This window comes from Mirounga leonina, unplaced genomic scaffold (genome assembly GCF_011800145.1).
Source record: "Mirounga leonina isolate KUSES-001 unplaced genomic scaffold, KU_Mleo_1.0 Mir_53, whole genome shotgun sequence".
Taxonomy (NCBI): domain Eukaryota; kingdom Metazoa; phylum Chordata; class Mammalia; order Carnivora; family Phocidae; genus Mirounga; species Mirounga leonina.
Window position 1 is genome coordinate 47,269,061 of NW_023270807.1, and position 20,179 is coordinate 47,289,239.

The 20,179-nt window shown below is 42.3% G+C and overlaps 1 protein-coding gene across 4 annotated transcripts in view; it reads left to right on the top strand.

The window, feature by feature from the left end:
• The window catches only part of ANKRD6 (ankyrin repeat domain 6), a 184,455-nt gene that overhangs the window by 129,054 nt on the left and 35,222 nt on the right, over positions 1 to 20,179 (top strand). For all 4 annotated transcript variants that reach the window (XM_034991400.1, XM_034991401.1, XM_034991402.1 and 1 more), the window contains exon 3: positions 17,775 to 17,873. In XM_034991400.1, the coding sequence (XP_034847291.1) occupies positions 17,775 to 17,873 (99 nt within the window). The remainder of the gene's footprint in view (positions 1 to 17,774; positions 17,874 to 20,179) is intronic.

Here is a 20,179-nt window from a genome sequence, read left to right on the forward strand (position 1 = left end):
TCTGGACTTACTGGAATGATGTGGGTCTGAACTTGTGTTTGCCAGCCTGTAGGTTTGTAGCTGTCAGTACTCAGTAGGTGGGTGGTGGGAGAAATACATGCTTACAAGGTTTTTGCTCAGGTGAAAAGGTTCATTTGAGAGAGAATGTGTTGTGCGTAGCATGCTTCTTCCAGAAGACTCCATAAACTTGCTTAAAAAGGTAAAAAAATTTGGGGGCACCTGGGTGGATCATTCGGTTTAGAGTCTGCCTTCGGCTCAGGTCATGATCTCCGGGTCCTGGGATCAAGCCCCGCATTGGGCTCCCTGCTCAGCAGGGAGTCTGCTTCTCCCTTTCCCTCTGCTTGTGCTCTCTCACTCTCTCTCAAATAAATAAATAAATAATTTTTTAAAAAGATATAAAATTGTTCAGTTTTTGAATAAGTGATCCATTCATGTGGTTCTAATACCAAAGATACAGAAGTTGACTAGTCTTTCTCCCATGATGCCTCCCAACCACTCCGTGTTTCCCTCCTGGTAGACAGCCTGTGTTATCTGTTTCTGGTGGTTTTTTCCTGATACATTTCATGCATATATGTGCAAATAGATGTATCTCTGTGTGTTTCCCTCCTTTTATACAAATCATAGGAAACCATACATAGCCTTCTTCACTATGCTTTATTCCATGAACCATAATTGGCTTAACTTTATCCCCTATTGATGGGCATTTAGATTATGTTAATCTTCTCTTATAAATTATGCTGCAGTGACTAACCTTGTCCTAAGGTCTTATTATGCAGTGTGGTTATATCTGTGGAACAGATTACTCTAATTGGCACTGCTGGGTCAGGGGCATGTGTGCCCGTGGAATTGCTCTGCATTGAGGTTGTACCAGTGGACATTCCACCAGCACAGAGAGGCCTGGAGGTCTGACCTTTATGTGCACTGTGACCAGTGACTCACTGACCTCTTCCTTCTTGACAGCTCCGTCCTCCCTCTTTTCCTGGCCCCTTCGTCTTCTGAATTTATTCTGCCTTTCTAGCATTCTCTCAAGGAGCTCTCTGCTGTGGCTAATTTGGCCTCTCTTTTGGCCATTGTTCCTCTCTGCTTCAGCATGGGTTTCATAGAATTTTCTTTTTCACCTGCTCTGGGTTGTGTCTAGGGCCCACTACTGGGAGTCAGGGAGAAAAGCGTGGGAGTGGCTGATGGGAGGGGAGCAAGGGGGGGTGTCTCCACACCCCTCCCCTTCCTCACCATCTCCTCAGCTGGAAAACAGCGGTCCCTCCCAAGGCTGCCTGGGGCTTTTCACCTTACACCCAGTGGCCCAGTGTGTTCTTACCTCCTGAATGAGGGCTGGAGCCTGCGCAGGGCTGAGGTAGCTCCTGGTCCTGCTCTGGGCTCTTAGATCTACACACTCCATGGGGGGCAACAAGGGTGTACAAGTACATGTCAGGTCAGACAGAAAGTCTGCTTTTTGTTCTGCAGTAGCTAGAAGAGTCGCCTCGTGCGGAGCAAACCTCAACCGGGAGAACTTAGGCCTTTGTGGTTTATCGTCAGAAATCATCAGGGAAACTTGACGTATGGTGGTAATTCTGAGCAACAGTTATAAAACAAACATATGTTAAGATTTTATTTAATCAAGTCATGAGGGAACCAGTGCGATGTTGCAACTGGTTCAAAGGAGAATTCAAAGAACTACAATTGTGTAGGCCATCAGGAAAGTGGAAATAAATTTGCTTATTAGATGTAAAACTGGCCAATATCTACTGGATCTCTGCTAAACACAATTTATTGGCATCACACTCCCCATCCTATACCTGAGAGCTGTAAAATAGCTAAAAGACCATGAAGATAACCGGGAGATAACCTGGAATTGTGCTGTGCATGAGACAGGGCCTTGAGGACCCTCACCCCACTCTCTCACCCATTTTTATTTCATTTTAAAATTTATCTTGTTTTTATTTTTTGAAATTATGACAAAAGATGCATAACCTGACATTTACCATCCGAACCATATTTGAGTGTACAATTCCATGGCATTAAGTACATTCACAGTTTTGTGCAACCATCAGCACCATCCATCTCCAAAACCTCTTTCATTGTCCCAAACTGAACCTCTGTGCCCATTAAACAGTATCACCCCATTCCCCCTGCCCCTGGTCCCTAGCAACCACCGTTCCACTTTCTGTCTCTATAAATTTGTCACCCATTTTAAAATCTTTCCCAAGTTTTCCTTACCAGGAGTGGAGGCAGTGAATCACATTTGCCATCTCTGTGACCTTGGCCAAGTTATTAGCTACCTTGAGCCTTGGTTTCCTTTCTGTAACATCAGCATGACAACACCTCCCTCAGGGATTTGCTTGTGAGGATTAAATGAGGTAGTCCTTGCAGAGTGCTTGGTGTAAGAAGGGTATACAAAGATCAATGAATGGTAGTTCATTGTTCCTGTTTTCTCATAGTTACTGTTTTCTCACTTGCCCTTGGTCCTCAGAGGCACAGAAGTTCCTTTGGGTCAGTGGTTCTGACTAATTTATTTTCTGAAATCTAAGTCATTATAGCTTAAGAGAAAGAAGAAAACTGATAAGAGGGACTCATGGAGTTTATCAGTAGATCACCTGCACTGCATGTAAGCAGCTTCTAAAGCTCCTTCCCCTGTGGTTTCTTCATGATAGTCCTCAACACGGATTAGGTGGTGACACCTCGGAAGCCTTGCAACAGGCCGATTACTGGCCTGGAAATTATTATTTTCTGAAATAATAACTTTATCCCCTATTGATGGGCCACACATGTGGAGAGCCTTTGAAAATACTGATGCTCAGGTCCCATGCTCAGAGGTTCTGATTTAACTGGTCTGGGTGCAGGTTGGGCTTGGTGGGTTTTCAGAGCTCTAATGAGCAGCCAGATGGAGAACCACTCACTGCTCCAGGTGTCTCCTGAGGTTCCAGAGCCTTGCATGTGGGGTAGAACAACACTGTGTTGGGCACTGGGCCAAGGCAGTGGTTAGACACCTGTAAGTCCTGATGCTCTTTGCAGAACACTACGAAATACTGATCATCTAAACACCATAATTCAAACTAGAAACATGTTTAATGAGCAGGAAATAAATGTCTGAGACGTGGGAAGTGAATTATGTGGCTTGCCTATGAGACAATACATGGAAATGTGTTGGGTCAATACTAGGGAAGTCTCAGTGTTAACTTATGATGAGGGGGTTAATTAGGCAGGCAGTTCTAGCAAAGGTAGGGAGGCACCGTCTGGAGATGCTCTTGGAGGAAAGAAAGGTGGACAATGTGAGAACTGATGTAGCAGGTCAGACAGGAGTCCCAGCAGGAATCTGTGGGGAGACAGGCTGCAATTGAGGAGAGCAAGCCTTAGAATATTATAGATGGACACTCCAACCTGACTCAAGTATCTGAGGAGGGACTGTTGGAGGCTGCCAATGGAGCAGGAGCACCCTGAGTCTCTTAGCTGCTCTTCTCCCCCTCCGCTGCCTCCGGGGAAGTCTCTGGAATGGCACCTTGCTCTTCAGGGCTTCTTCTCTTTCCTTCATGCCCATGTTTACAGTGGTGCTCAGTGGGGGTGGAGGCAGGCCTGGCCAGTGCATAGCCCCAGAGGCCCCCGCCCCCTGCCCCCTGCACTGGGCAGTCAGGCAGCAAGCCATCTGCCGTTCCTCGTGCCCACAGTCTGCCCGTGTGGTTTGCAGCAGTCTGCACTTAAAATTGAGGCCTCTAACTAGACAGCTATTTTATAACCCAGATTAATGTGCCGTAAGACCCCTTTTAGTTAAAAAAAACAACCAAACAAACCCTGAAGTCATATATTTAATAGTTCCTAACCACTCTAGAGGAGACACTGTAAATGTCCTGGCATACCTGGTTGTCAGTATTTTAAAATCCTCCCTAAATGTCTGTATCTTTTCTGAATGAAATGCATTGGAGGATTAGTGGTTTCCAGGCCAGTAATCGGCCTGTTGCAAGGCTTCCGAGGTGTCACCACCTAATCCGTGTTGAGGACTATCATGAAGAAACCACAGGGGGAAGGAGCTTTAGAAGCTGCTTACATGCAGTGCAGGTGGTCTACTGATAAACTCCATGAGTCCCTCTTAACAGTTTTCTTCTTTCTCTTAAGCTATAATGACTTAGATTTCAGAAAATAAATTAGTCTAGAAACTTGTTCAGAAACTGGCATTTTTTCTTATCAGTCCTCGCAGTGTGTTTTTCGTGAGAATTGGCTGTTGTAGGTTTAGGTTGTTGTAAACCAGGATCTAGGGTAATGGGTGAGTGGGTGGCAACTGTGCCTGGTCTTCTTTTAGCCCATGTTTCCATCGATTCAAGCAATGTATAAAGAATTATATGCCATGAGCTGATGAAATTTATTCCAAGTATGCAAAGCTGGTTCAATATAATCCTCCTATCAACAGATGTCTTAGTCTGCTCAGGCCGCTCTACTGTAATAGTATAAACTGGGCAGCTCCTTATTTCTCGCAATTCTGGAAGCTGGCAAGTCCAAGGTCAAAGTATGGGCAGAATTCAGTTCCTGGTCAGAATCCTCTTCCTGGCTTGTGGACTGTCACCTTCTCACTGTGTTCCCACATGACACACAGAGAGAGCTCTGGTCTCTCATCCTCTTCGTTGTTTTGTTTTGTTTTAAGAGAGAGAGTGCACACAAGCAGGGTTGGGGGGGTCAGGGGGTGGGGCAGAGGGAGAGGGAGAGAGAGAATCTTAAATAGTCTCCACACCCAGAGTGGTCCCTAATGTGGGGCTCGATCTCACAACACTGAGATCATGACCTGAGCTGAAATCAGAGTTGGACACTGAACTGACTGAGCCACCCAGGTGCCTCTCTCTTCCTCTTCTTATAAAGACAATTCCTAAAAAAAAAAAAAAAAAAAAAAAAAGACAATTCCTATCTTAAGGTCCCCATACTCACCATCTCATCTTAGCCTATTTGCTTCCCAGAGGCCATGTCTCCAGATACTATCACATTGGGAGTTAGAACTTCAACATATAAATTTTGCGGGACACAAACATTTAGTCCATAACAATAAGCTAAACAAGAAAAATTATGTAATCATATCAACAGATGCAGAAAAGGCTTTTGACAAAATCCAACACCCATATTTTGTAAAAACAAAATAAAACAAAACACTCAGCAAAATAGGAATTGAGGAGAACTTTCTCAACATGATAAAGAGCATCGATATAAAACCTACAGCTGACATCATACTTAATAGTGGAGCACTGAACTCCCCTCTAAGATAAGGAACAAGGCAAGGATGTCTGCTCTTACCACTCATATTCAATATAGTGTGTAAATTCCAGCCACTGCAATAATGCAAGAAGAAAAAAAGACATACAGATTAGAAATGAAGAAATAACACTGTCTTTGTATGCAGATGACATGATTGTCTACATGGAAAATACTAAGGAATCAACAAAAAACTAAAACTAGTAAGAGAGTTTAACAAACTTGCAGGATAGAAGATCAACACACAAAAATCAATTGCATTGCTATATACTAACTGTGAACATGTGGAAATGGAAATTAAAAACACAATGCCCTTTATAGTCACTTTAAAGGGAATTAAATACTTAAGTATATTTTTAACAAAATGAGTACAGGATCTGAAAAGTTGTAAAAGGCTGGTGAAAGGAATCAAAGGAGACCTAATTAGAGGTTGCATACCAGATTCACAGTTAGAAGACTCAACATAGTAAAGATAACAATTCTCTCCAAATTTATCTATAGGTTGAATGTAGTTTCTACTAAAATTCCAAGGGTGCCTGGGTGCCTCAGTCATTAACATCTGCCTTTGGCTCAGGTCATGATCCCAGGGTCCTGGGCATTGGGCTCCCTGCTCGGTGGGAAGCCTGCTTCTCCCTCTCCCACTCCCCCTGCTTGTGTTCCCTCTCTTGCTGTCTCTCTGTCAAGTAAATAAATAAAATCTTTAAAAAAAAGTCCAGCAAAGTTTTTTTTTTGCACATGTAGACAGGCAGATTCTAAAATGTATATGGAGAGGCATAGACTCTGGAATACCTAAAAAAAAGTATATTGGGAGGAATTACTCTACTTGATATTAAGGCTCAAAATGTAGCTATGGTAATTGAGGAATGTGTTACTGGTGGAAGGATAGACACAGAGATCAATAGAACACAATTAAGAACCCAGAAATAGACGCACACAAATATGTTCAACTGATTTTTAACAAAGGCACAAAAGCAATTCAGTAGAGGAACGCTCCACAAATGATATTGGAGCAACTGGACGTCCATAGTTTTAGAATACCATATGCAGAAATTAACCTTAAGTGTAAAATATTAAAACTTTCAGAAAAAAATCAGAAGAGAAAATTTTCAGGATCTAGGGCCAGGCAAAGAGTTCTTAGGTTTCACACCTAAAACATGATACATGAAAGGAAAGCTTGATAAAACTTGATAAATCATTAAATTTAAAAACTTTTACTGTGTGGGGCGCCTGGGTGGCTCAGTTGGTTAAGCGACTGCCTTCGGCTCAAGTCATGATCCTGGAGTCCCAGGATCGAGTCCCGCATCGGGCTCCCTGCTCGGCGGGGAGTCTGCTTCTCCCTCTCCCACTCCCCATTTGTGTTCCCTCTCTCGTTGTGTCTTTCTCTGTCAAATAAATAAATAAAATCTTTAAAAAATAAACAAAAAAAAACTTCTGCTGTGTGAACAGCTCTGTTAAGAAGATGAAAAGGCGGGGCGCCTGGGTGGCTCAGTCGTTAAGCGTCTGCCTTCCCCTCAGGTCATGATTCCAGGTCCTGGGATTGAGCCCCGCATCGGGCTCCCTGCTCCGCGGGAAGCCTGCTTCTCCCTCTCCCACTCCCCCTGCTTGTGTTCCCTCTCTTGCTGTGTCTCTCTCTGTCAAATAAATAAATAAAATCTTTAGAAAAAAAAAAAAAGATGAAAAGGCAACCAACAGTCTGGGAGAGAATATTTGCAAACCACATATTTGACAAAGGACTCGTATTTAGAATGTATAAAAAACTTAAAATTCAACAGTAAAATAATGAACAATCCTATTAGAAAATGGGCAAAAGACATGAAGAGACATTTCCGAAGAGAATATACAGCTGGCAAATAAGCAAATGAAAAGATGTTAAATATTTTCTTGTGTGATTGCTGTGGCTAGGAGTTTCAGTATTATGCTGAACAAAAGTTGTGAGAGTGGACATCCTTGTGTTGTTCCTGATCTTAGGGGAGAAGCTCTCAGTTTTTCACCATTGAGTATGATGTTAGGTGTGAGTTTGTCATGTATGGCCTTTATTATGTTATGGTTTGTTCTCTCTAAGCCAACTTTGTTGAGGGTTTTTTATCATGAATGGATGTTGTACTTTGTCAGATGCTTTTTCTGCATCTATTAAATGATCATATAGTTTTTATTCTTTCTCTTATTGATATCATGTATCTCGTTGATTGATTTGTGAATATAGCTCGATTTTTAAAATAAGCAAAGCACTTGAATAGATGTTTCTCCAAAGAAGATGTATAAATGGTCAATAAGCACTTGATAAGATGTTTAATAGGGAAATGTCCATCAAAATCATATTGTGATGCTTCACACTCAGAATTGCTATTATCAAACAAAGCAAAGAGAAAATAAGTGTTTTAAGAACATGGAGAAATTAGAACACTTAACGCATTGCTGGTGGGAATGTAAAATGGTGCAGCTACTCTGGAAAATGGTATGGTGGTTCCTCAAAAAGTTAAACACGGGATTAGCATATAATTTGGCAATTCCACTTCTAGATATACACCCAAAAGAAGTGAAAGCAGGGCCTTGAAGAGTTGTTTGTACACCCATGTTCATATAGCATTATTCACAATAGCAAAAGTGGAAACAACCCATATGTCCATCAGCAAGATTAAAGGATAAACAAAACGTGTATTCATGAAATGGAATATTATTCAGCCTTAAAAAAGAATGAAATTCTGATACATGCTACAACATGGATGAACCTTGAAGACATGCTAAGTGAAATAAGCCAGATACAAAAGGACACATTTTGTATGATTCCACCTGTATGAAATACTTAGAATAGATAAATTCATAGAGACAGAAAATAGAATAGAGGTTAGCAGGGGATGGAGAATTATTGTTTAATGGATACAGTTTGTTGGAATAATGAAAACATTTGGAATTTATGTATTTATTTTAATTTGTTAATTTGTAAAAAAATTTTTAAGTAAGCTCCATGCCCAGTGTGGAGCCCAACGCAGAGCTTGAACTCGTGACCCTGAGATCAAGACCTGAGCTGAGATCAAGAGCCAGATGCTTAACCGACTGAGCCACCCAGGTGCCCCAAAACTTGGAATTTGATAGTGGTGATGGTTTTACAACATTGTGACTATATGTAATGCCACTGAATTGTACACCTAAAAATGGTTAAAATGGTAAATTTTATGCTATGTATAGTTTACCACAATAAAAAAAATCAGCAACAAGGGAATCATGGAGCACTACATCAAAAACTAATGATGTGATGTATGGTGACTAACATAACATAATTAAAAAAAAAAAAAAAGCAAAAACACTGCTCTAGAATAGTGGTTCTCAAAATGTAGTGCCCTGACCAGCAGCATCAGCATTACCAGGAACTAGTTAGAAATGCAAATTCTCAGGCCCCCCCAGACCTACAGAGTCAGAAACTGGGGGTGGGCCCCCTGTAATGATTCTGATGCCTGCAAAAGTTTGAGACTACTGCTCTAGTCTAGAGAGCAAAGGAACCCAACGGGATAAAGCAGGTTATAAGCGGGAAGGAGTTTGAATATAATAGTATATTATTATATATTAGATGTTTAATAAAAAGTACATCAATATTGGGGGGAAAAATCAGCAACAAATTGACCCAAGAAGAAGCAGAAAACTTAAATATCTAATTACCATAGAAACGATTAGAAACATGATTAAAGATGTAACTTTAAAAAAGTACTCAGGGCAAATGGTTAGCCCTGTTCCATATTTTAACAATAATAAAAAATTAGTTCCATTGTTATTTAAACTATTGTAAAGCATAGAACAAAATGGAAAGCTAGATTTAGTTTATGAAACCAGCACAACCTGAATACAAAAACCAGGTAAATATGAATGAAAGAGAGAGAAAGATATAGTACAAGAAGTATAGATCACACTCACTTACGAATATAGATATAAAAATTCTTAATAACATTTCTTAGAAGGATATAGCATTGATCAAAAGAATAATACTGTGTGATCACATGGAATTTGATCCAGGAATGCATGGATGATTCCATAATTCGATATACCAACAATTAAAGGAGAAAACCAAATGATTATATTACTAGTTGCTGAAAAGGCAGTGATTTTTAGTAAAAAACAGAAAATATGAGAGGACAGTTCTTATCTCTTGACCATAGCTCATCATGCATTGAACCACCATGTTTTGCTTTGTCAATGCATCAACTGATTGAAAATGTTGTCTAAGCAGCTACCTGTGGAGGAATATGGGTGCCCTTAAGTGAGGCTTTATCACTTAGGGACAGATATACTATAGGAACTAATGGAATTCTTAACAGCCAATTAAATTGCTTGAAATATTTTGGTTCTTCTTGCTGGTGGACTTTTCTAGAAGCAAGCCCAAACCTGGCAGTTATTGGATCACCTTTAAAGGAACTGTCTTATTAAGTCATTATATTTGAATACTTGATTCCTAACAATATACATTTCAAATCATCTCGCCAAATTATTTATGATTATCAGGCCATCCCCAAAGTATGACTTAGAGAAGGATTATGAAGCTTTTTGGCATAGGAAATGGATCATTTGAAAAGGGAGGATTATTTTACAGGATAATCCCTGTACCTCTGCCCTTGTGTGATTGGACTGTTGATCCTCAGCACAGGAATTTTACATCTGCCCCCATTACATTTTGTCTTGTGAAAATCAGCCTGTTCTTCCAATCTGAGATTTTCTTGGATCCTGATTTTTGTCATCCAATGAATTTATTCTCACTGCTTTTTGTCACCTGCAGTCTCATTAGGATGTGATGTTACTCATCCAAGTAGATAGGTAGACAAAATACTTTTCCAAAAAGGAAAGAAAGCTCTGAAAGTTATTTATTTATTTATTTATTTATTTATTTATTTACTTACTTACTTACTTACTTACTTACTTATTTTAGAGTGGGTGGAAGGGCAGAGGGAGAGAGAGAATCTTTAGCAGGCTTCACGCTGGGTATGGGGCTCAGTCTCACTACCCTGAGATCATAACCTGAGCCAAAATCAAGAGTCGGACAGTTAAGCAACTAAGTCACCCAGGCACCCCTCTGAAGGCTTTTTAAACTAACACCTTTTAATTGGCTGTTTTATTGTCTCAGTCTCCTTTGATCCATGGCACTTTTTCTTTGCCCATTTTCTTCTGAATGCCTTCCTAACTTTGTTTTCATTGAATCATAAGAAGGACTGAATTTTTCAACCCAAATCTATACCATTCCATCCAGTTGACATTTGGGGAATACAGTGTCTGAGAAGAGGATTCTGGGGGCATCTAAGAAAGATGGTGGGTGTTTTCTTATTTTTAAGATTCTATTTATTTCTTTGAGAAAGAGCCAATGAGAGAGCACGAGCAAGAGGCAGAGGCAGAAGCAGGCTCCCAGGTGATGAGGGAGCCTGACCCAGGGCTCGATCCCAGGGCCACAAGATCATGACCTGAGCTGAAGGCAGACGCTTAACTGACTGAGCCATCCAGTCGCCCCTGGTGGGGGTTTTCTACAATTTAATATCTAAATGAGGGTCCAAGTGGCCAGAATTCTACTCTATGTAGTTCTGCCAGAAATTAGATTTGTCATCTTGCAAAGTCATAGAACCTCTGTTAGCCTTACTATACTCATCCAAATTAAACTCTCAAAGACCCTTATCAATCTGAACATTCTGTTGTTCCTAAAATATGTCACTCTTATTTTCCCAGCATTGCATCTTTCTTGCCTCCTACCTCTCTCTTTCCTTGCTTCTTTCTTTAATGCCACAGATAACATAGACAGCCGTTTTCTTGCCTCAGTAAAGATTGCATGACCCTGATCTATTTCATGATCTCGGGAAGAAAGGAAGCATTGCCATTTTGAAGTTACTACATTAATCTAACCTAAAATTTTTCCCCGTAAACTGTTTCCCTTCACGTGGGTAACATCTGTGCAACTGCCCACCTTGTAACAACCTCCAGTTAAGACAGTTTAATTGTTTTATTTCTTTGAGCTACTGAGTCCTAGTTCCTTCAACCTTGCCTCTCCTCTCTTCAGAGTTTCTAGCCTTTTTATTACTTTGGGTTCTGCCCCAGGTCTCTGTGTGACTTTGGTCATAGAATGGGTAAGCACAGCACCCTTTCTTCTCACTTTTTTAATTGAGATATAATTGACATTTAACATTTTATTAGTTACAGGTAAACAATGTAATGATTCGATATTTGTATATATTGCCTTCTCACTTTTCAGGACTGCTCTGTTAGACCGAGCAATTGCCAGAGGGTCAGGGCTCATCATTCATGGGGCACGTATTGTCAGTCTGAAAAGCCTGCTCTTTACTGTGGAAGATCCAGGATACCTAAGCACGAGAAAAGAGCCAGGACCCAACGTCTGGATCCTGACTAGAGTAATGAGTGACCAGAGTCATGGCCCCATGGAGTCTGTAGAAAAGGAGTCTTTCCAGGCTTCTGTCCCTTGTGGTTCTCAAATGGTCCCTGGTTCCCCTCCCTGGGGCTCAGCCCTTCCTTAGGAGGACTGTCCAATAAACACTCCCCTCTGCCTGGAATTGTCTGCCTGGGAGAAGGGTTAAGCACCATATCTTAACACAGGCTGGGAACAAAACACCTCCACTTCCTTTCAAGGTGTATTTTAAGCTCATTACCTTTGGCTGGTCTCCGAGTCATCCCCATTGGTAGGAGATCTTTATCTGAACAGGAATCCTCCTGGAATGCTCCCTGACAGAGCCCAGCCCCTCCAGCTGGGAGTTGGCCTCTTCAGAACGAGCACTTCATTCTGCCAACCCTTTATGGTCACCTGTGAATGTAATTTACAGGTCGCCTGCTGAAACAGGACTCTCTCCGCTGTCCCCATGCAGCAGTTCTGCTGGAAGTTGGGACTCATGGGGCTGACCTGCCAGAACAAAGTAGCACCCTAGACCAGAGCCCCAGAGTCATTGACACTGGGGCCCTTTTTTGTGGTTATTGCCTGGCAACATCTCAAGGCCCTTTGCTATTCCCCAGAAGTGGACGGGTGCTGAGTCTCTGTCTCACCCTGGGTAGATCAAGGAAAATGTGCGTTTCCTGCAGGGTCCTGTGTCCTCTCACTCCTACTGGTCTCAGCTGGCCTCTTCTGATACCAAGGCAGATTGGAGCAACTGACACATTTAAAGGGTCCAAGGCAGGGGTTTATAACCTCTGGCTACACATTAGAATCACCTAGAACTTAAAAACAACACACTCAGTCCTTTGGGGGTAAATTTTAGGTTTGTTTTTATTTTAAGATTTCAAGTGATTCTAATGTGCAAACAGCTTGAAAACCAGTGGTTTACATCAGTGGCTCTCAAAATGTCATCCCCTACTAGCAGCATCTGCCCCTCCTGGGAACTTGTTAGAAATATAAATTCTTAGTCTCCACCTCAGACCTACTGAACCAGAAACTCTGGAAGGGGGGCCCAGTTATTTGTCTTTTAACAAGCCATCCAAGAGATTCTGCTGCCTAATAAAGTTTGAGAACCCCTGGTTTAAGGTATAATATATAAAAAGCAAGATAGTTATATGTGACCTATTGATATAACTATGCAAAAGCATCAGTAGAAAAGATGCACTGAAAAAGACTGGATTAAAATGATAATAGTTGTGGGGCACCTGGGTGGCTCAGTCATTTAAGCATCCAACTCTTGGTTTTGGCTCAGGTCATGATCTCAGGCTCATGAGACTGCACCCTTCATTGGGCTCCCTGCTCAATGTGGAGCATGCTTGGGATTCTTTCCCTCTTCCTCTGTGTCCCGCTGCCCCACCCCTCTCTTTCTCCCCTCCCCTCCCCTCTGTGCTTGAGAGCTCTCTCTCATAAATAAAATAAATGATAATAGTTGTATTGGGTGGTAGAGTTACAGATTTTTTATTTTCCAGATTTTTAGTAATGTCATTATATTGCTCACATACTCTTTTAAGAAGCAGAAACTCTGAGCTGTGGTGGTGCAGTATTTTAGTGTTTTGTACTGACAGGTGGGGTTGAGAGCATCATAAAGAATGTAGCTAGAGGAATGACTCTTGCTTGGACAGGCCCGACATGGCAGGTTTCACCTGAGGGCCTATAGCTTCCCTGGAGAGGATTATCCTGGCCCCTCTTCATCTTGTCCTATGGTTCTCAGCCTGGGTCACTCATTAGAATCACTCAGGGAGGGTGTATAACCACAGATGCCTGGGCCCCACAACAGAGAGTGGAGTCAGAAACTCTGGTGGAGGGGCTCAAGTGTCAATATAGGTGGATGGACAAACAGACCAACCTGCCCAAGTGATTCAATGTATGGTGAGAATAGAAAACCTCTATCCTTGTCCTTGAGATTCTAAGGAAACCAGGTTATTTCCATAGGTCATCATCTGGGAGTCTTGGGAGCTTCCTAACAGTAAGAGATGAAACCCCTCTGCCAGGAGAGAGCTCCCTACCACCGCCAGAAGGGGGCAGCAGGTAGAATTGTGGGTCAGAACGTGGGGGCCAGAATCAGATGGCTTCGGGGTGAATCCAGGCTCAAATTACTTGCTTTATGACATAGAAAAAGTGACAGGGTCCCTCCATGCCTCAGTTTTGTCATCTGTAAAATGGAAATTCCTCATCTTAAAAATAGTGCCTACCTCATAGGGTTGTGGGGAGGATTGAATGAGCTAATACATGTAAAATCCTTAAGATACCACATAGTAAGCATCCCATAAATGTTAGCTGCGGCTGTTTCTTCCTCTTGTCCTTATTATTAGTGGTCTCCCTGAGCCCTCCAGGGCCCAGGCTGAGTTAACTTTGACTAGTCATTGAATTGGGGGAGGTCCCAGGACAAATGGATGCTTCAAAAATTTCTTCCTGTTATCATTCATAGTTGACAGTCTTTTCTCCTTTTCCCATTTCTTTCATTGGCCAGTCCTACGGGCAGGAAGATGAGAGCAGTTGCGTCCTGGAGTCTTAAGTCATTCAGAGGCCCCTCTTAGGGTCAGTTATTATTTGCGCCCTCACACTTAGGAATTGCAGCCTTCCCATGTCACTGTTGCACCTGCTGCAGTACTTATGCGGCCCCTAGAGGTATACACTTCCTCTGAGGGGCTGGGGCATCCCAAAACCTGGAGTCTGCAGCGACCCCTAGACTCTCCGTTTCTCTGAAGTCAAGCCTGGAATTGGGAATTTGCCCCTGTGTCCCTGGTAGCCTCAGTCCGCCTGTGGTTGAGGAACACTGGCACCTCTTTGACATGGCCCCATTCCACCCCAGAGTCACCTTGCTTCATCATTCATGGAAGGCACAATCCTGCCCTCAGGCAGATCATGGCCCAGTTGGAAGGAAAAGCCAGGGCCCAGGGTGACACTCAAAACAGAATGTGGTGGTTTCCTAAGAGGAAGCTCAGGTGCTGTGGGAACGGAGAAGATAAGCCAGGGAATGCTTCTTGGGGAATCAGAGAAGGCATAGTTTGGAGAAGGGCATTCCCTGGAAGAATGCCCATCCAGCAGAGATGGAGAAACTGGAAACCATGGGCTATATTTCAAATGGAAGTGGACAAGTGGATCAAAACTGGCTGGTAGGAGGGCGCCTGGGTGACTCAGTCAGTTATATGTCCAACTCTTGATTTCAGCTCAGGTCATGATCTCAGGGTCATGAGATCGAGCCCTATGTCAGGCTCCGTGCTGAGTGTGGAGCGTGCTTAAGATTCTCTTTCTCCCTCTGCCCCTCCCCCTTAAAAAAAAAAAGGACTGGCCAGTAGGAACCTTGACCCTTCAGCTGGAGCCCATCTGGCTATCCAAGTGATCTGATTTCCAACCCTTCACCCAGGTCTGTTTGCCATTAAAAATACCCCACTGGTCTTTGCTAAGGCAAAGGAGCAGGGGTGTCAAAGAAGAGAGGGAACAGTTGGGGTATCTTCAGGGGTGAGGGGTTAGGACAGCTGGAGGGAAGGAAAACCCATCTTAGATGGTGGATATTACCTCATTTATCCTATTTCAAGCTTTTATGGGGTGGATAGTGGCGGCTATTCCTCTTTTATAGGTGAGAAAATGGGCTTAGGAGAGTGTCGTGCACAAAGTCACACCGGTGTTATTAGTCAGAGCCGGGATTTGAACTGGGCTTATCAGGCGCCAGTGCCTCCAGCCTGCCCTTTCGCCACAGAGGGGATTTTCTGCTGACTTTGGATTGGGAAGGTGCCTCTAGTCCAGGCCCATCTTGTCAGTAATTTATAGTTTCTAAAGCGCCCTCCCGGGTGTGACCTGGTTTAAACCACAGCAGCATTTCCTTCCGCCTTCTGATTATTTGTGTTCATTTGGGCAAACCCTTTTACCTCCTTTGGGTGTCCACGTCCAACCAGCCATATCTGGTTGCTGAGGAGGATGTTCCTCGGGCTCCCCTGACCTGACACCCAGAGACTCCTTGTCCTTTGTCCTCTTTCCAGGCTCTCTCCAGGGACTTCTCCCCATCAGGGTTTATATTTTCCAGTTGCTCAGAAGCACTTGGGTCCCACCATCCTGTCAGCCTTCCTAACAGCACACTCATCTGTCTCCTCACAAACATGACAAACTTCCCTGTGTTTCATAATGCCTTAGAACCTTGGTGAAGGTCATTATCTGATGTCCTCAACAAGGACACGTGATGACAGACGGAGCCTGGGACCAGGTCCAGGGAGCGGAACCCGCTTAGTTGGCTCCATCTGATCGGCTGTGGACCTTTCACTGAAAGAATGAAGGTTAAGCAATGTGCACTGAGACAAGTGCTAGCCAAGGAAGGTCACTCCATCTTCTCTTAGACATTACCTTTTTAGGAAGACTTTTTATAGCCTACCTTCTTGGGAGTAACCTTTTTCTTAATTAAGAATTCTAATTTTAAAGTGAGCTCTGACCTCTTTACAGAATCATTCTAATGCTTTGATTGCATTTCATGGGTAGAAATTAAGATCCTTTATTGTCTGCTATCTCTGTTTTCCTCCACGGCTAGGTACCCATGGCAAACTGACACTTTATGGAGATCATAAATGGGGGTATCCTGCTAGAATATCAATAAAGCTCTTTGGAAAGTCTTATTGAGGCGCTAGAAGGACCTAAGAGACTATTATTCCCTTAATAAGAGACCCATATGAGATGCGGAGGGTGTGTTTCAACATGGTGGGAGCCATGGCTAAGTGATTTTTGAAGCAGGAGGGAGAACATTTCTTCACAGTGAACTTGAGTGAGAAAGCAAAGGGAACATAATGTCTCCTTTAGAATTTGAGGAATTTGGAGTTTGGCAAGGTCAGTTCTCCGGATAGTTGATTTATACCGAAGAGAGTAATTCTGGATGTTACTCCCGTGTCATAACCTCAAGGAGACTGTGTATTAGATAGGGCTGTTGAAGGATGGTCATCTCTGTGATCCAACAATAGGGCTACGAAGCCCCCTCAGATGCACAAGGAGATGTGCACACAAATGTGTTCTGCAAACCACCGAAAATAACCTGGATGCCCATCAGTAGAGAATGTGTGAATAATGAATATGTGAACCAAAACTACATGTGACAATATGAAAAAAAAAATCTAAAAATTATAACAGTGGACAAAAAAATTGCCAAGTGATAAAAAGTTTAATACTATTTATGTAAGGCTCTAAAGTAAGCAAAACAATGTTTAGTTATTATTTATAGCAATAAATGCGTAGTAAAATATAATAAATGGCAAAAGAATGAAGAATACCAAATTTAAGAATGGTTATCTCTGGAGCTGGAGGGAAATGAAATCTGGGAGGGGTTCACAAGGAACATCTATGGTGTTTTAAAGTGATTGGTGGGTATGTACATTTAAAATATTATTCATATTTTTGAATGGCTAAAGTATGTTGTAATTTTAAAATTTGTTTTAAAAAAGGGAGAGCCAAAATAAATAAATAAAAAATAAGTAAATAAAAAAGGGAGAACCTATTCAAAACTGTTTGGCCAGTAGTTTCAATTTTTAATAATTACTAACCAGATTTTTCTGGGCTGATTAGCTTGACCTCTTACTGTTCTCCTATCTTTTGCCCTATCCCAATTCACTGTGACCACTCCATCATGCTTGAGTATTAGCACCAGGGGGAAAATAAGAGAAAACATGAAACCCCTCATATTCCTACTTGTTTGTTGAGTGGGGAGTAGAAATTATGCACTGATGGAAATCTTCACATTTTTAGCATATTTTATTCATTTATCACAATGCCAATAACAAAGGTTAACTGAGACAAACTTGAATTCTGAGTAAATATATAAGAATCTCCTGCCAAACTGAAGGGGAAGGGGGCTTCCACTATGTAAACCTTGCTCTAGGCCCCCACTCCCTCCAGAGCAGTGGTTATTTTTTTTTAAAGATTTATTTATTTGTTTAGAGAGAGTGTGTGTGTGTGCATGAGCAGGGGAGGGGCAGAGGGAAAGGGAGAGAATCTCAAACAGACTCGATGCTGAGCCCAGAGCCTGACGCGGGGCCCAATCCCACGACCCTGAGATCATGATCTGAGCCGACACCAAGAGTTAGGAGCTCAACCGACAGCCACCCAGGCACCCCCAGAGCAGTGGTTTTGATGTCCTATTCTGAAATAAGTGTTTGCTTTGCATTAACAGCATGGCCGGACCCCCCTTCATCTTGCTGCCAATAAGGGTCATCTTTCTGTGGTCCAGATCTTGCTGAAGGCTGGCTGTGACCTTGATGTCCAGGATGATGTGAGTAGAAGCCACATTCTATTGGGATGGGTTGTTAGGGGAGCTTGTCTGCCTAGAAATCCAGAGTACAGTGTATAGCCTGCTATAATGTGGGAGGGTAAAAGATGCACTCCTAGCACTTTTTAGCTTCATCTTGGTCCCCATGGTGGGAAGAACTTCTCTTGAAGACCTGGGATCCATTCTAGGTACCAAGCTAGAGTTTGCAAGGGTGGGGTGGTTTTCCCATCATGGTTCATGTCCTATCTAGTATCATCCAAGTGTAGAGCCTCAAAGGGTATTTTGCCTATGTCCTGTCTCAGTGTGAGGGAGCACACCCCATACACATACACCCGAGTGTGGGCAAGGCCTGTTGGAAATGTGTCATTGACCATTAGAGAAAAAGTAGGGCTTAAAAACTTAATTTTTTCCTCTTCTCACCTTGATTTCTCTTAGTGTACATTTAGTTAAAGAGGACCTGTCCAAAAGAAAAAACAACTGATATCATAGAATCCAAGAAAAAGGAAGTCTTGAAAGAGTTCCCTCTGGTGCTGTGCCTTTATTAAGACTCAGTCTCTGAGTCTCTTCATTCAGATTATCTAGAGAAGGACTCTGATTGGCTCCTTTGGAGTCAAGTATCCATTTCTGAGACAATCAGCAGTGGCTGGGGTGATGTCACCTAGCGCACAGGGTTGCCTTGGGTCTTTGGGGAAGTAAATTCTCTAAGAGGAGGATATAGATAAGATTATGTAAATTGTCCTCCGATTAGTTATTAGGAAAAAGTCCTATGATAATGTGATTGGAAGCTAATTTCAGAAACTGTTTCTAATTTCAACTCTAATTTGTGCGGTAGGACTCTAAGAAATAAGAAATTTTGTGAGGAACACAAAATCTTACAGAATTTGCACTTACCATAATCTCTTCCTGACTCACCTTTAACAACTGTGGTTAGAGTGTTAATCAAATTTCAGACCCTCAGGTGTGCTAGGGTGTAGGTTACCAAAGGGCTTCTAATTTTCTTTAGTCATCTGTGTAATGTTCTAAAACTTGGCAGACACACAAGTGAGATGGACAGCATTTGTAAAGAAATAGCTAAATGTCATCACTTTATGTACAGGCAGAAGGCTGAACAGTATCATTCGTAAATCTCTGGTTATATTTGGAACCTGTTGGGTCATCAAAAATGTTACTTTCAAAAGATGCTGGTTTAGCTTTTAGCTGTTGATTTCTACCTTGGGTCATAATATTTTTTCCCCACACTGTAACTCTCACAACATTCCTGATTATATATCATCTCCTTAGATGACAGGAATGAACATACAAGGAGAGAGAGAAGAGATTCTGACCACAGAAAAGGCAGAGCATTGGGTTTCTGGTACAGACATGTTGGGATGCATCAGGTCTTCTCTTTGCCTTAGAGTCCTCCCTGGCCATTCTGGCAAGGCTACCATGCCAGGCGTGTTAACCCATTCCTACCCAACTCCTGCCTCCGGTCTTGAGCTCTGAGAGTCACATGTGTTCTCATGCAGCAAAAGCCATGCTAACTTCCTAGAAGTTTATATCAGGCAAGGTAGGAAGTAAAATAGGAATTTTCGGGGCGCCTGGGTGGCTCAGGCGTTAAGCGTCTGCCTTCGGCTCAGGTCATGGTCCCGGGGTCCTGGGATCGAGCCCTGCATCGGGCTTGCCGCTCGGCGGGAAGCCTGCTTCTCCCCCTCCCACTCCCCCTGCTTGTGTTCTCTCTCTCGTTGTGTCTCTATCTGTCAAATAAAAAAAAAAAAAATAGGAATTTTCACAGGGTAGCCAAGGGGAGACATGTCAGCCGAAGGAAATTCAGTGCTACTTTCAGACAGGAACACCTTCATTTCATTTATTGGAATAATGTATTTTCTTGCATCTTTTTCTTGCCCTAATCAGACAGTGTGTACATTGCTTCTCCCTGATAGCTTAAATCGAGACAAAAACAAAACAAAAACATAGCAACAAAACAGTGTAAAAATGGTTGAGAAAGGAGAAGGTAGAATTGATCTTCACTAGTTCTGAAGCAATCCATTTGCCAGAATATTGTTCATGTCTCTCTTCTACATATTTATTGTGCCTGTTGGTGATCAGCTTTGAAATTTATGCAAGAATTCGAAGAAGAAAACTATGGGTGTTTTTTTTAAAGAAGCTGGGATGTTAATTATTGGAAAAAAATCAGTTCAGAAGTTACCTGTCTTGGATGATGGGTAGAAATAGAGAATGTTAATGCTGCGAAGAATTTACTCCTAACTTCATATTCTACAGATACATTCCTTATGTCATGGTAAGGACTGAGAATTAGTTGAAGAATG